The 16352-nt window shown below is 55.1% G+C and overlaps 1 protein-coding gene across 7 annotated transcripts in view; it reads right to left on the bottom strand.

The window, feature by feature from the left end:
- SDK1 (sidekick cell adhesion molecule 1) overlaps positions 1-16352 on the bottom strand; it is a 1057379-nt gene that overhangs the window by 36153 nt on the left and 1004874 nt on the right. For all 7 annotated transcript variants that reach the window (XM_077140486.1, XM_077140483.1, XM_077140481.1 and 4 more), the window contains 4 exons: positions 11693-11808; positions 9513-9699; positions 7691-7828; positions 435-596 (listed from right to left, as the gene is read on the bottom strand). In XM_077140486.1, the coding sequence (XP_076996601.1) occupies positions 435-596; positions 7691-7828; positions 9513-9699; positions 11693-11808 (603 nt within the window). The remainder of the gene's footprint in view (positions 1-434; positions 597-7690; positions 7829-9512; positions 9700-11692; positions 11809-16352) is intronic.

Genomic DNA, 16352 nt, shown 5'->3' with positions numbered 1-16352 from the left:
GAGGGGCACTCCTCAAACGCTAAGTCTGCAGCCCTTGCCCTGGTCAGCCTTAAAACCAAGGCCCACACTGTTGGCTAAGTGGGAAGTTACATGGGCCTTGTTAATGGTGTGAGAAAACTTTAAAACTTTCATACTTATTTTGACACTTGAATACTTTGGTTTTCTTTTATTTTTTCCAGAAAATGAATCAAAACTTTACACACTTCACATATAAGTACTTACTCACCTTTATTTAACATGCCCACCTGTGGAAGCTCAATCTCATACATGCTTTTGAAGTCATCTCTTGCCAAAGTATTCCTGAGTTCGTGCCAGCTCAGGGTCGGCCAGTACTGCCTCACTGGGAGGGCAGGCACATCTCCAGCCCTGGAGCTCGAGGCGAGGGCCTTGGGCTGAGGCTGAGCTGAGCTGTACGGCAGGGGAGGTCTGCTTACCCTCGGCAGGCCCGGCTGTGACATTCGCTTGCAGCTCGGGCCCGTAGGCAATGGTGCGCGCTTGTACACGGAAGAAGTAGGTGGCTCCTTTTGTGAGGTCCCGCACCTTCAACCAGCGCTGCCAGTTTCCTTTAATGTCCACTGTTACCACCTTGCTCACCCCTAGAACCATCCAGAAAGCAAAGGAAAGAATTCAGACCCAAATGAGCACAGCCCTGGCTGTGAAGATAAGAAGGAAAAGGAGCCCAGTTTGCTAAGAGACTATTTCTTACCATTAGAAGGTGTTTAAGCAGTGATAATAGCCAATTTTCAGCACAGATAAGTGTAATTAGAGTTCAAGCTTGATAAGTTGGTACTGACAAAGAAAAATAACAAACGTACAGCACATCTGGGAGGCGGCCCAGGATCCCACTGATTAAGTGGGAGGGAAGAGGGGAGAGGGGAGAAGAAACCACAGCCAATCAGCACAGCTGTTAGGGACATACCCCTGCCCTGTCCTAGGTCAGACAGCCAATCAGCACAGCTGTTAGGGACATACCCCTGCCCTGTCCTAGGTCAGATAGCCAATCAGCACAGCGGGGAGGGACACACCCCTACCCTGGCCTGGCCTCATTTGGCTTCCAGGGCAAATTTCTGCAAAGGTCCTTTACCCACTTGGGTTCTACTCATACAAAATCCTGTGCCACTTGTATAGGCAGCTGCATGTTTCCTGCCTTAGCCACAAGGGAGAGTGTAATACGGAGGAGGTCCAGGAAGACACTTGTTTTTGAACATGCAGCTCCATGGAAACCTGCTCTGTGGGGGCCAAGAGTGGGCCTGAGGCTGCTTGGTCGGGGACTGTCCCCAAAAGGCACAGTTAAAGTGCGGCTTCTCCTATGAGGTGTCTCTGGGCTGCTTGGATTGGCCAACCAGTAGCCATAAGGCCTCAAGCAACTCATGAGAATGCCATCCGGGGACCTTGAAGCAAGGATGAAGCAAACTTGGTCACCGCAGTGTCGATGGCCTGATTCAGAGAACGAGGGCAACACAGAGACGTGCACGGCTGCTCTCCCTGGAGACCAGTGCCCACCATGACCGTGTGAAGGAGTGAGTAATGCAAAAATGCTGCAGGCTGTACCAGGTAGAACTGGACAAAGGGGATTTAAACTTTTGACAACAGGGTTAGGATAATTTTTGAAAATTACACAAATGAAGTATTTCCCAAAAGGGGAAATGAAGTTTTTTGAGTCAATAAGTTTGACAATGATGCATTTAAAAAAAAATTACAAATGTTCTTTGCTGTAGGACTTCTCAGAGCTTTCAATATATTAATTTTTCTTGGGCATCTCTTGGAGAAGGACAAAAGAATGAAGCATTTCCAAAACTTATCAGTCAACAGAATTCGGTTTCCAGGGACTATCATTTAAAAGAGCTGCAATTAAAGGACTGCATCTCTCGTCTCTGGACCAGGTGGCTGCCACCATCCTCTACTTCAGAGAATGTGCTCTGTGGGACACTGGCCGGCAGCACAGGTACGGAGCCAGTCACACCTTCCACGCTGTAGTAGTTTTGATTTAAGAAAAACTGAACAAAATGCCTTCTACTACAAAATGGATCCATCTTTTAAAGATCAAAGGCAACTTCTTTAATCCTAGAGGTCTCTAAAATACCTGCGAACTGGGTCATTCTTTTTGTATTATACCTCTTATAAAACATTTATTCTGTTTTATATTCTCCTCCAAATTATTTCAGATCTATTTTAGCTGCTTTTAAGTGATCCTCCAAATTTGGGCTTTTCTGTAGAGAGACAGGCTATTTCTGTCCAGAAAGTCTGACCCTATTCTTCCACTGCCAGAGAAAGGGACTTCAAAGCTGACAATTTACACACGTAATGCCCATCATTAGCGATCCAAATGATCCTGGTGGATGCAAAGTTATTCAGGATAGCGATCCCTTTTGTTTTTTGTTAAAATTCCTTCCTTTTTCCCAGAGCCAAAAAACAACCTGTGTACAGATGTGGTGAATTTTTAACACAGTATGAGGTAGAGCTACTCTGGCCTCTCCCATCTCAAGTGTGTCAGAATTTTATTTATTAAGTCAGTTTTTAAAGCTGTGCTCTGCACTCCAGGCCTGGGGGTGCAATCACATAAAAATACTACCACTTAAACATTTTAAAAAGACATAAAAATAGCTCTGCCATAAAATAAGATTCCTAAGAACATGGCTAGGGTGCTCCAGGGAATGGGGGGTGAGCAGGGCTCCAGATGGCTCTGTGCTCCAGGAGTTCAGTGCTCCAGGAGCTCAATGCTCTGGGGACTCAGTGCTCCAGGGAGTCAGTGCTCCCGGGACTCGGTGCTCCAGGAACTCAGTGCTCCAGAGACTCAGTTCTCCAGGGACTAATGCTCTGGGGACTCAGTGCTCTAGGTACTCAGCGCTCCGGGGAGTCAGTGCTCCAGTCACTCAGTCTCCAGGACTCAATGCTCCAGGGACTCAGTGCTCCAGTCACTCAGTCTCCGGGACTCAGTGCTCCAGGGACTCAGTGCTCCGGGGACTCAGTTCTCCAGGAAGTCAGTGCTCCGGAGACTCAATGCTCCAGGGATTCAGTGCGCCAAGGACTCAGTGCTCTAAGGACTCAGTGCTCCAGGGACTCAGTGCTCCAGGGACTCAGTACTCCAGGGACTCAGTGTTCTGGGGAGTCAGTGCTTCGGGGACTTAGTGCTCCAGGGACTCAGTGCTCCAGAGACTCAGTTCTCTGGGGACTTGATGTTCTGCACTGGTCAGAGGATGGGTGTAGGATCTACCTCAGCAGAGGGTTCAACAGGCCACAAGGGCATGAGTTTGTGCTCCACATTTTTGCTGAGAGTTGATTTTCTCTGAAACAAACAGATCAGGGAGCAGGGAAAGAGCATGCAAAGAATCAGGGGTTTGCAGTTGGTCCGTGGTCTGGTTTGACTCTCTGTGTGATGCCGGGCAAGGTGCTTGATCTCTGTAGGCCTCAGTTTCCCCATCTGCATTGAGACTCATAGAGGGTGGAGAATTAGAATAACTGAAATGGGTCATGCCATCTCACAGGACTTCTGTGAGAAGTAAGATGAGGTGGGAAGCCTGCCTGCTTTATCCTTGTTATTGATTGAAAGCACATGAAATCAGCCATGCCCTGTAGTCTACACAGAATCCTCACCTGCCGCTGCTCTTCTGTATTACTGTGCATCAAACCACTTCACATCTGGTGGCTTACAACACCCCCCATTTAATCCAGCGGACAACCCGGCACGACAGTTGCTTTGGTCTGGGCTGTGCTCGGCCAATCTCGGCCAGGCTCCCGTGTGTCAGCAATCAGCGGAGTGTTTCAGTTGGGGGCTGGCTGGGCCCAATGGCCTCACTCCCTGCCCAGTGGTGGGCAGGCTGCAGCTGCGGCCCTGGTGACGACAGGGCCAGGTAGGGGCTGGTCCACACGGTGGCTCCAAGACCAGCAGGAGCCACAGCTGTCAGTGCAGAAACGCTTTTGGAAATGCCTGGCCTCCCGAAGCTGCTGGCCAGACCAAGTCATGTGGCTCGCCTGGAGCACGCGGGGAGGGCACTTCCGAAGAGCCACTGGGGGCTTCCTGCACCCCACCACCATGCCCGCCGAGCGGCCAGTCTCCACGTCACAGCATCTCCTCATTACAGACTCACTTCAGTATTTGGATTCTCCATCCCCTACTGGGCAACGTTCTTCTATTGGTGTGACTGCCGCATGTGGCTAGTGAGCAGGACAGGTGCCTGGCTAGGCCACGTGCTCTGACGTTCTGAGCCTCTGGAAGGTCAGAGGGTCAACCAGGGTGGCCCCAGGGAACAGGGTTGGGGGCTCTGCTCCTAGGGAAGAGGCTGTTTGCAGGCTGCAGGGGAAGCCAGCAGGAAGTCTGAGGTCTGCAGCCAGCCTCACCCCTGCCTGGAGCTGGGACAGGGCCTTTGGGGTGGGGTGGGGCCTGAAGCTGGGACACCCCGAGGAGGAAGCCAGGCGGGGCCCTTTGGCCCAGTGAGCACCTGGTGCTAAGCGGCAGCCTGCCCTGCCCTCGGGCTCTGGCTGGTGGCTTCCAGTTGCCGGCACCCCCAGGCCATCTAAGCTGTGGATGTTCCACAGGACGGAGGAGAAGGAATCAAAGATGCAGGTGCTCCCGCACCTCCTACGGGGTTGGAATTTGGGGTTCTGGATGGTTCGCTTGTCTCGGCCACCCAGGGAGACCTGCTGAAGCTGCTGATGCTGTGAGTCTGGATATTCTCCCAATCTGGGTGGGGAATGGCTCAGCCACAAAGCAAAGGAGCCGCTTCTCCTCTGGCTGCCACTGCAGAGCAAGCGCCGGGGCTAGCCAGGTGAAAAGCAGCCTTCTCAACAGACAAGAGAGCAATGTCCGTGAAGGATGGCCTTATTACTTGTGAAAAGAGGCGAGCATGGTTGTGGCTGACATGACTGCCTGTTGTCACTCACTCGGGAGCAAGATGAGCTCTGCTCACTGTGGAGCCAGTAATCTGTCTGGAATAGGAAGTGCTTTAATAAATCCTCCTCACCCTTTGTCCCTGGGAAGTTCACCTTCGCATTGACTTTCAGAAACACAGGTGCTCTCGACATTGCTTTACGGAGTGCGGCAGCTAACAGCGCGGCTCTGGCTGAGACTGCAGGGTGCAGCCCCCCTCGCCACCATTCTCTAACACAGACCTCAGGCAAATATATGTCTCGTGGGCGCTAAGCCCAATTTCTGTGTCTGCAAAAGCAGAATAGCGCCAGCGCCCGCTCGACTTGTTGTCACAAGGATTTAGAGGTGGCACAGCCGGGTGGTGAGTGCTCCTCAGCCACTGTGTGGAGGGCACAGGGTTGCCGGAGAGTGGGACACAATCTCCCCAGTGCTGACAACTCTCCTCCCCAGGCACACACAGCTGCGGAGAAGAACAAGTGAGCACAGCATGGCCCACACGGTGACACCAGATGCGGAGGGTCGTCTCCATGGGAGATGGGGCAGGGAGTTCTGGGGGTGAGCTGGAAGCACTCTAAGAGAGGGAGAGGGGAGAGAAAGGAGCAGTTCAGTGGCACTCAGGCCCCAGCGTGGCATTTCTGGTGATGACTGAAGGCAGGGGCCTGCCTGGAGAGCACGTCTGCACACGAGGACGAGCAGCAGCCCGGAGCTACCTGCCGTGAGGTTTCCAGGGAGATCCTACAGACATCCACGCAGAAGTGCTGGCCAGCAAGTCACTTCCTTGAGGAAGTATGCGAAAACTCAAACAGTCTTTGGTTAGGAAGAGGTTGGAGGTCAACCAAAGCCATGAGTGTTGACAACTGCTTCTCATTTGAATGGACGCCCGTTGGTTAGCATCCTGGAACAGGCGTTTGTAACACAGGCACGTGTGCGTGTGTCAGGGAAGAGGGGTGGGCAGAATGGAAGGTGTCTCCACCTTCCACCCTCCTGGATTAGCAAAACAATGGGCAGCTCCTTTTGGGGCTCTGTGGCTGGGACCTCAACTCCTCCTGCCACATCCAGCTGCCAGTGCCCAGTACGGTGGCCGGGTTCTGTAACTGACACCACAGAACACCAGCCTTGCCCTCCACCTGCGTCCCTGTGCCGCCTTTGCCATTTCTAAAATGATGTCTGCCATCCTTTACCAACCTTCGCTGATTATCACGAGCATGTTTTTTCTCCCTCATTTTAACAACACTGATCTGGGGTGCACAGTTTATGCACAGTTCATCGGAAGTATTTTTCCTTTCTTAGCACTTCATAAAATAATGATGCATCTTATAGTCAGTGGCATCCTAGATTCAATGAAAGAAAACCTAGTGCTTCAATCTGTTTCTCCAAATCAGGATTTTGGAGAAATCCTGTTTTACTTGAATGTACTTACTTTGAAAGGCAACTTTGATCATTGCTTTAAATGGAGAACTGATATTATTTGATGGGCTGGTTATCTTTTCCTTCCTATGTGTTAAATAATGAATAATTTCGAGAGTCATCGGTGCATATTGCCAGTGGGAAGCCCGCTTGACCGCAGGGCAGCAATCATGGGGCTCATGTTACTTCTTCAGCACCTCCATGCCTGGCGCACAACGGGGCGGGAAAGACTTGCCCACTGGACAGGCATTGAGTGCACCCATAAGCTGGGAGAGAGGAGGGATGCACATCTAAGGAATTAAAATGACTCCAGAGAGAAGCCACAAGTGAGTGGCCCGATGGCCATGATTAATTGCCCCACGGACAACAGCAGCCACGTGGAGTCTCTCCAGCGACCTTCCCTAGTCTTCATGCCCAGCCCTTGGGCCTGCCCTGGGGCCCCACCTTGAGAATTCGTCCACTCCTCACCTGCTGCCCCATCATCCCTCCTCCAGGTTCCCTTGCTGGGATACAGCAACAGCTCACACCTGGTCCCTTGCTCCCAAACTTCTACACTTGCCCCCTCCCCACAACCCAATCTCCCACAGCTATCAGAGAGGCCCTTATGTTGGGCATACCAAAGCCTCTGCTCAGTTTCATGCTAGAGTAGAATCCAAGTGCCCAGCATGTGAAGAGATCTTGTACTTCTCTCATCCTCACTCGTTAAGTGCCGGCCCCCGGCACGGTCCCCAGCCCCTGCCTGCCTCAGGGCCTTTGCACTTACTGTGCTCTGTTGGAAGGTCCCCCTCGGACTTTTCTGCCATTGGTGTTTCCTCACTATCCAACTCTCCTATAACTCCCTAAGCTCTTTCCTCCCTAGCATTTATCACCATCTGAGTCTTTCGTTTAAGTTATTTGTTTGTTGTCTCTTTCCCTACTGGAATATCAACTCATTGGCTTCAGGAAAGCAAGGGTCATGATAAACCAGCCAGCTGAGATCCTTTTCTTTCCTGGACCCACAGACTCCTGCATTCAGAACAGTACTGGGCACACAGCAAGTGCTGAATAAATACTGTTGAGTAAATGTAACCAAAGGCAGCTGCAGAGAATGACCTAAGGATGCCAGGCTGCCCAGGCCCCTGGGGGAGGCAGCCGGCATCCACCCTCCGGCCCCTGGGGGAGGCAGCCGGCATCCACCCTCCAGGACCCCCAGGGGCCCGCGCGACCCCCATCAGCATGGCAGGGACAGGGGAAGTCCTGGGAGGCGCAGAGAGCCGGGTTGGGGTGTGCACAGCCCCGCGGAGACACGCACCAGCACCCCGACGCCTGAGCTCTTGTTCCAGCTGCTCGCCTGGAGACTAAGCCCAGGGGAAAGGGCGTGGGGGGCTCCTCTGCAGAGGGAGGGGTGCTTCTGAACAGCCGTGCCCCCCGTCTCACCTTGGACGGGCGCCAAGGGCTCATACACCACCCGGTAGCCCTGCAGGAAGCCGTTGGCCGCCAGCGGCTCGCCCCACGAGACGTTAAGTGTGGTGGAGGTTATTTCAGAGAACGCCAGAAAGCTGGGGGCACCAGGAGCTGGAAAAACGGGACAGAGCGACTTTCATTAGACCTTCATTTATAGAGCCTATACATACATGCCTGTGCCTCTGTACAGAGCAAAAAATGTTATTCAATGTCATCTCCTGCTCAGTGAAAGATTTATCGATCACCTCAGAACTTCCTGTGATCAATGAGAAACACGGATCCTCCAGAGAAAAGCAGAGAAAATGGCAGTGTTTAAACACAAAAGCACTTGAAAGAAGTGGCAAAGGTATAATGATGAATAAAAGAGGCAAACAAAATGAAGTGCAGAAAGTTGCGTTTGCTGGTGGCCGCTGGAGGCTTCCAGAGGCTTCCAACCCCGCTCTTCTGGGGCAGGTGGAGTTCTGGGGTGTGCGAGTGGCCTCCCGTCCTCTCTCCTCCCGTCCTCTCCCGGGGGGCTGGCGGTCTCTGAGGACAGACCCCTCACCCTGTACCTGAAATCTCCCCTCGTACTCGACCGTCTCAGCGTCCCCACCTGGTTTGGAGACTGTGAGGATGCGGGAGAGCCGTTGTGCCTAGAAAGAAGTCCCTGGCAGGGCATGCCACAGAGCCCGTCCCAGCTATCCCTACCTGGCGCAGCGTGCATGCCCACTGGCCCAGCCAGAGAGCCTGCACGGGACCCAGTTTCCTGCACCCCATGCCCCCCAGTGCCCAGAAGGCACCCAGTGCCCCCCGCCTGCTCTCCAGCCCCTGCCAGGCTCCCAGGGTGCCTCTGTCCCAGGTCTGCCCATGTCCTTTTCACTCAGATTCTGACTCTGGGCCTCTCCTTCCCCATCCAGGCTGCAGGGTGGTGCCGGGAGCTGTCTCCTCTCAGGCTGTGGTCAGCTCCTGGGAAGCGGGATGCCGAGGAGCGACCTCAGTGGGACACCAGCTGCCTGAATCCCCAGAAGAGCCCTGACTGGGATGGGCCTTCTGCCCATGGGTTTCTGAGCCCACTTTCCCAACCTCAGACCTCCCCAGCTGCCTCTCCCTAGGGGACAAAGGCAGCTTCCTGACGGTCTCTGGGCCACCTGCAGCCGCCCAGAGCCACCAAAACTGTGAGGTGCTGGGGGCCTGCTCGGCTGCATCTGGCCTGGTGTGAAGGGGGGCCAGGCCTGCAGTGGTCAGGGAGCTGCTGACAGCTGCTCCTGGAGAAGCCCGACGGTGTGGCCTGGCCTCCATGCACCAAGGGTCTGCACAGGCCAGTGCGGCCGCCCTGCTCAGAGGGCCCAGGTCCTGGAGTGAGCGCTGTGGGTCCTGAGGAAGCCTGGCTGCGGCCACAAAGCCCGTGCTCCTCTGCGGAACCTGTGGACTCTGGGGCAAAAGGCTATTTGCTCAGAGGAACGTCTCATTTATTTGACACCCACCAGGTGCTAGACCAGGACGGACCGTGGGGAGACCAAATGGGTCAGCACAGGCCCGACAACCCAGAGCTCCTTGCCCAGAGTCTCCTGCCTGCCCACACCCCCTGCACACTCCCCTCCTAGGGGCCGCTGCCCAGAGGCCCCTGCACGCCCGGTGCCCCCGCCACGCAGAGCTCCCGGTGGACACACACACTCCCATTACACAGGGAGCGGGCTGAGGGGCTGTGGAAGAGAGGAAGGCCCAGTTGTGCTGCCCGGGAGGGTCAGGGGACCCTCCACAGGGGATGGCATGGGCTTGTGCCCAACAGCCCCAGGCCAAGGGAGCTGTTCCCTACCAGCCTGGTGGGTCCGGCCCTGCCTGGGGGCGCTCCTGGGCCCGTCTCCGGCGGCGTTGAAGGCGGAGATGCTGGCCAGGTACTCGGTGTGGCTTGTCAGGTTCTTCAGCTTCACCATGGTCTCGGGGAGGAACAGGACCTTCATCCTCTCCGTCTCGTTCTGGCCGCCAGCCTCCCAGTAATAGATCTGCTAGGCAGAGGGAAGGGTTGGGGATGGGCCACTCGGGAGGGACGGCCACCCTCTCCTCTTCTGAGCCTCCCAGGAAGGTGACCTTGGGGTGCCTGGCCAGGGTGCCGAACGGGCCAAAATGCATGGCTGTTCCCAGCCTCCCCTGCCTGCCCCGTGGTTGCCTGTGCCTGGGTGAGACCCCTGGCTGCCGTGCCGGGGGGAGCCGACCACAGACCTCCGAGCTGTTCGTCTAGAACGTGGCACTGCCCGTTACAAAAGACACTGCCCAGGATGGACTCTGAGGACAGCCAAGTGCCACCCCTCACTGAGCCTGCCCCAGGTGCCTTTCTTTGCATCTCTGCCCCTCCCACAATTTCTGGAATAAACGGGGAGCACTTGGAGTCCTCCCACCCTGACCTGGGAAGAGAACAAGCCCCCTAACTAGCCCCCACTGCCACATTTTGTTTGCAGCAAGCATCTAAATTCTCAGTCAATGCGACATCATGCTTAGAAAATTAACCCTAAAACATCACATGAAGAACCACGAGGCCTCAGGCCTGTCGGGAAGACCCACGTTTCTCGTGGGCACCACGTCCTCGTGTCCAGCTTCCATGCACTCATGTTGGCAGGTTGGAAGAAGGCAGTGCCAACGCCGCCGAGCAGCTGGCTGCAGGACCCCTGCCTAAGCACCTCGGGGCACCCCTCGCCCCGTGAGCCTCGCCCCTGCTGGGCCGCGAAGCACCTCAGCTGAGCCGAGGAGAGCCCAGGGCGGGGGCGGGACTGGCACCCACGCGGGCCCGGCAGGGACGAGGTGCAGCTCCACTGTCAGACGCCCGGCACGGCTCAGGGCAGACCAGCCGCGGGCGTCCTCACTGGGGATCAATGCCCATGGCTCAATGTTTTCAGCATTAGGGAAATTGGGAAACATATTCTGGATGTACATAAATAGCTCCCTGCCTCCAAGCCCCGAGCTCACAGAACATTGCTTTCCACGCCCTCGTTAATCATTGTAAGGGCCCTGCCATGCAGGAAGGTATTAATTTTCATAAAACACCTACAAAAATCATTTTTAAATGGACATTTAATTGGTCCAATAGTCATTAGGGCAGACCAGCCTGGAGAATCTGACAACTGCTAAACTAAGGCTCCTCCAGACAAGGAAATTAATTCTGGAGAAAGATGGGGGCACTTTCATGGAATAGAACTGGGAGGTTTTCTTCGGGACAATCGGCTGACATCGGGTCCACGTAGGCAGGTGTGGTCTGGGAGATGGGACATGTGATGAGCCTCCCGCTCGGGGTAAACCAAGCCCACCTCATGATTGCAGAGCCAATACACCCATTGCTACCACCTGCTCTCCTTTTATCCCCGCTCCTTTTATTAGCGTTTGGCTGATACGGAGTCCTGACATTTTCGTGCCGAGGTTTTCAGTGTGCGTCCCGGGAGCCTACCGCCTGGGCACTGGGGAAATGCTCCAGATCCAGAGTCCAGGGACTCGCCCATTCCAGTAGCGACTTGAGGGCAGGGCTGAGACAGGAAACCTGTTCTCTTCAGCTCCCCCCACTTCCTCTTACTGTTGGCAAAGGCCCTGCAGATTCCCAGAGTGGGGTCAGAGGGAGGAAGGTTTCCAGACCCTGCCATTGTGGCGTGAGGAGATGAGGTCCCTGGGGTGCTCGGGTGAGCCAGGGTCTCCCAGCCTGGAGTCATAGGGTGCTGGGAACCCTGTGGCCACACAGTGGGCCCCGGCCACCACCCCCCCGCCCCCCTCAGCCATGGCAGTTTGCATCACAGGAGACAGCGCAGTGAGGCTGCTCAAGATGCTCAGTGTTCCTCCACCCGTCCCTCCATGCAGCTGATGGAAACAGGAGTGAGAAAGCGAGCCCAGGGTACTGGCTGGGGTGTGGGGAGGACCCCAGCCCGAGTTCAAGGGGCTCTCGGGGGTTCAGGCCCCACGGCTGGTGAGAGAGCAGACTGGAACCAGGAAACGGGCCGAGCCGGGTGCGGAGCTTGCCTTGTAGCCCTGGATGACCCCGTTCTGGCTCTCGGGGGGCGGCGGGTCCCATGTGATCTCCAGCTGGCTGGCCGTGAGGGGGTTCACCTGGACGTTCTGGGGCGCCATCGCTGGAGCTGAGGGAGAGGAGCATACACAGGGCGGCTGAGGTGGTGGTCAGGACGGCAGCCGGCTACACACCTTCCACGGGTCCCCACCCCGAGTCCCACCCAGACCCACCCTGGGGAGAACCCACCCCGGCCGCCTCGCAGCTCGGACCCAGCCACAGTACGGGCAGCAGGGCCCTGGCACCCCCTCAAGGGGTCCTGGCCTTGGTGTGCCAGGGAAGATTGCAAACCCTTCTCAGAATGACATTGTAAATGCGGAAAATAAATTGCAAAGAATCATAAAGAAAACAGATAAGGTTGAGGTAAAGCTAGCAAAGTATTCCAGTGCAAGTGCATGACAGAATAAGATACGTGCTTGATCAAAATGTGCAGTGAGGTTTCGAGTGACCGTGAGGGCAAAGCAGTGGAGAGGGTGAGGCCCCCGGGTCTCAGCTGCACCCCGCTATGGGGGTCTGCAGCTGGCGCGTCCCGGCCTGGCTGGCACTGTGGAGGCACCTACATTCATAGCGGAGGTAAAGGCCGAATTCCAGGCCAAGGCTGGAGAAGACAAAGGTGTGTACACCCACAGGCTCAGGGACACCAGCGTATGAGTTCCTGCCACCTTGGAGACCGACAGGGACAGGCTCCTGAACTGACCCCTCCTCCCGCCCCAGGGCCCAGCACTCCCCCGCCTCTAAGAGGTGGGTTCTAGCTTCCCTCTCAGGGTTCCACATTGTTCCTTTCCACCTCATGTCACCAGGGCCACAGGGCACACACAAGGGCCTCGTGGAGAGGTGACTGCTCTGAAGGACATATGCGTCCATTGCAAAGTGCCTCCACAGTCCTTGAATTCCATGCCGTGTGCTTTCTTGTGATAACTTGTCCTCTGTCCCCTGGGAACTGCTCCCTCCTCTCCCGGCCCTGGCTCCCTGCTCAGCCACACCCTGGGGACCCTCCCCAGGAGCTTCTTGGGGTGCTGCCCCTCCTGCAGCTGGGTCTCTCCGGGCTGCAGCCGCTGCCCGAGGGATGGAGCCCTGAGCAGTGGCTCGAGGCAGAATGACCTTTCCCAGCACCCTGCCCCTGTCCTCCCCTCCCCACCTCAACCCTCTCCCCCAGTGTAGAATCCAATGGTAATTAACGCCCACTCAGCCTGACACCACTATTTATTTTGTTCTAACTGTGTGGCTTCCGTCTCTGGCTGCCCACCCCACCGTTAATGGAAATGTTAATAACCCACACCAGGTTGTTGTGACAGATGCTCAGCCTCATTATCAGGAATTCTTATTTACCGCTCCATTAAACAACAGAATCACACAAAAAAACAATTCAATCAAAACTAACTGGAGGAATTTTAACAGCCGCATTAATAATCCAAAACATAAATAAAGTTAATGTCTTTTTAGATGTTTGCCATTGGCAACTCTATCACAAAATTACTGTTGTACAATTAAAATGTGAAAGGCAGAAGTGGGCAGGTACGGCTGAGGCTGCTGTGGGTGACCCCTGCGGCCTCTCGTGGAAAACCTCTGCCAAACCCGCTGCGCGGACAGCTCCGCTCCTGCAGGGAAGACGCACTCTGGCCTTGCAATTCTGTGGGAACCAGGGAAACCTGCAGGCTCCCAGCAGCTCCCTGGCAGGAGCTGGCGTGCAGGAGGGCACCCCTCACTCCTGTCCTGGGCAGGCGAGAAGCACAACCATCCCCAAGCTGAACTGCTCCACACACCCCCACCAGCCAGGCTGCCACTCGGTGCTTTTGTGCCAGGGAAACACTGCAATTCACAAAGAAATTTTTGAGAATGACACAAGCCGGGAGAGAAATGCATGTAAACACGGAGCAAAGCTTGTTGGTTTTGAGGTTTGTGTTTGTGGCTCTGGCTTTCCTCCCTGATGGGCGAAGCTGACTCTCGGGAACGTGCTGTTGTCTCCGGCCCCAGCGCAGCGCTTGTTGGCTGCAAATGTTTGCTTTGGGGACTGACAGGGCCTCTGATAGCCATTATCCCTTTGTTCTCCCACCTGAACATTTGTGGCGTGCAGCAAACACAAACCTCAGCTTAGAACGCTGTTTAGAACCTATGCATGCACTTATTTTCAAAATGCATCTTAGCTCAGGCATCTCTGGCCATTGCTGATGCAGTGATCGCCTGCGAGCAGCACGAAAAGGTGAGACGGAAAGGTTAGGGAGCGAAGCTGAGACTTTTCTGGATATCTTGCCAAGGCTTAGTGCCGTCTCAGGGCTCAGGGTGCTCGTCCTCGGCGTGGCTGTACCTGCCGCCTTGCCAGGGGGCTGCCAAGGCCCTGGAGGACAGAGGCACTGCCCCCGCCTTTGAGAGCAGTTTCAGGACTCCAGAGGTTGCATCTGTGACCCACATCAGGGGCTGTCGCCGGGAAGGCATTGAGGCTGGGAGCTGGGGCCATGGACTGAGCCTGGACACAGCTGCCAGGGGAGGGGGCGCTGGACACTGGCGGGCAAGCACTCGGGCAGTGCCTCTGCCACCTTCCTCAGCCCTGCTGGGTGGGTTGGGTGTCCCTGAGGAGCCTGTCGAGCATCTGTGTGTTGGACAAGCAGCCACTGGGACACGGTGACAGCTGCTGATTCAGACCGCGAATTTGCTGACTAGTGGAGAACACCAGCTGGTCACCGCCACACTCCACGTCCCACCTGACCAGGCTCTTGCCCCAGGTCCCTGCACTGCGTCCTGAGCGGCAGGCCCTCAGGGGAGGGTTCAGGGACAAGGCAAGGAGGCTGACAATCGCCTGCTGACACCATGGGAAGAAAATAAAGAAAAGTTCTATAAAGGAGGTTGGCAAAGCTGCTGAGGTTTGAGAGAGCTGGGCAGAAAATCTGTGGAAATTGTAGTGCTGCAGTAAGAATGATGGCTGTTCATTCAGTCCCTCACTGGCTCATTCAAATATGCCCTGCCCTCCTGTGGGAGAGTCGCCCTTTGACCTTGGGCCATCACAGCAGTCCTGTCTGCGGGGAGAACTGTACATTCCCACCCCCTGACCTGCGGCTTGACCACACAACTTGTTTTAGCTGTTGACGCCAGAGCAGGTGACGTGCTACTTCCTGGAGGGAGCTCTCGGAAGGTTCCATGGGCCACCGTCTCCTCTTTTCCCCGTGATGTGAGGCCAGCCAGCCCCCTGTGGGCCTCCAGTCTGAGCCTTATGAGGGGACATGAAGCTGACCTTAAAGAACATGTGCTGTGGGGGATAAACACACTGTCGGGGTGTTCACCACTGAGATAGGGGCTTATTTGTTATGCAGCATAACAGCTGGGGTTTCCCTGACTATTAACCAGACCCTAGGCTCAGGGCTGAGGGATGGTCAGATCTAAAGCAGAGAAAGATGAGTTAAATCAGGAACAGAGAAAAATCACAATACAAACTCTAATACAAAATAAGACTATGAAGAGGGTTTCAGGCCAGGAGAGGACATTTTGGGCTGGGGGATTCTGGGTACTCCCTGTAGTCCAGAATATCTGTCTGGCTCTTAACTACGGGGGTGATTTTAACATATGACAGGGGAGCAAGGGCACTGCAGGAGATGGGAGCAGAAGGAGCAGAGAGAGTGCAGGAAGAAAGGGGGTCAGGCTGGGTCTCTACTGCTGGTGTCAGCCCAGGACATGCCAGACCATTCTAGGTTCTACTTTTAGTGTAGCTAACAAACCCCTGTGACTTTGATTTGGGTAGAGCAAGTTTTTAACTCATGGTGTGAGGATCTCCTGTTCATGTTTCAATATAATGAAAGAAGTCTTCCTCACATTTATCAGTTCGCTGTAACCACATCAACATTTCTCTGGTCAAACACTCTGATTTCCTATGGAAGTAAACAGGAAATCAAACTCCCTAATATGATTTACCTTCTCAGCACACACATCTGCTCCTTGAGCCGCCATACCTGGCGGGCACTCCAGCTCTGGGTAATCATGCAGCCTCCAGGCCTTCCAGACATGCAGGAGGTTAAAATGGATAATTTTGCTTCAACTCAGTTGGAGACAAGTCAAAACTGGAGGCGGCGAGCAATGACTCTGGGGCAGGAGTGCAGGAAGGTGGGGCTGGAGTGGGACCTTCAGCGGTGAGCGGGAAAACACAAAGCCTTCGGGGCTGGGCAAGCTCACACCCCACAGACCCAGAGGTGGCTTTGGGTCCCTGCTGCCCTCAAATAGGACATGGTCACCAGCACATCTGGGCCGCCCCAGATGGCCGAGCAACCACGAGCCCTGCCCCGGGAGCTTCTCGTCTGTAAATGAGTGTTTCAGCTGACAGTGAAGTAAATTTCTAAACTAGCTTAAAACAGAGGGTTTACAGCGTATCCCGTTTTATAAACAAGATGGATGGGAGCCGCATGCATCACATTTCCCTCCTGAAGCTCCCTCCTTGCAGGAAATCCCCAGGAGTCCTGAGGGCGAAAGCTGGGAAACTGGCTGCAGGGATTGTGGCACCCCACTGACGAGGCGCCAGCACCACGGCACTTTCTACAGCCACCTCGCCGCGCCGTGCCTGTGCCAGGGCAGTCTTCGCAGCCTCAAGGGGTGTGCAGCAGCACCCTGCTATTGAGATGAGAAAATCAAGGC

This window comes from Tamandua tetradactyla, chromosome 23 (genome assembly GCF_023851605.1).
Source record: "Tamandua tetradactyla isolate mTamTet1 chromosome 23, mTamTet1.pri, whole genome shotgun sequence".
NCBI lineage: Eukaryota > Metazoa > Chordata > Mammalia > Pilosa > Myrmecophagidae > Tamandua > Tamandua tetradactyla.
This window is presented reverse-complemented; position numbering and strand designations above follow the sequence as displayed.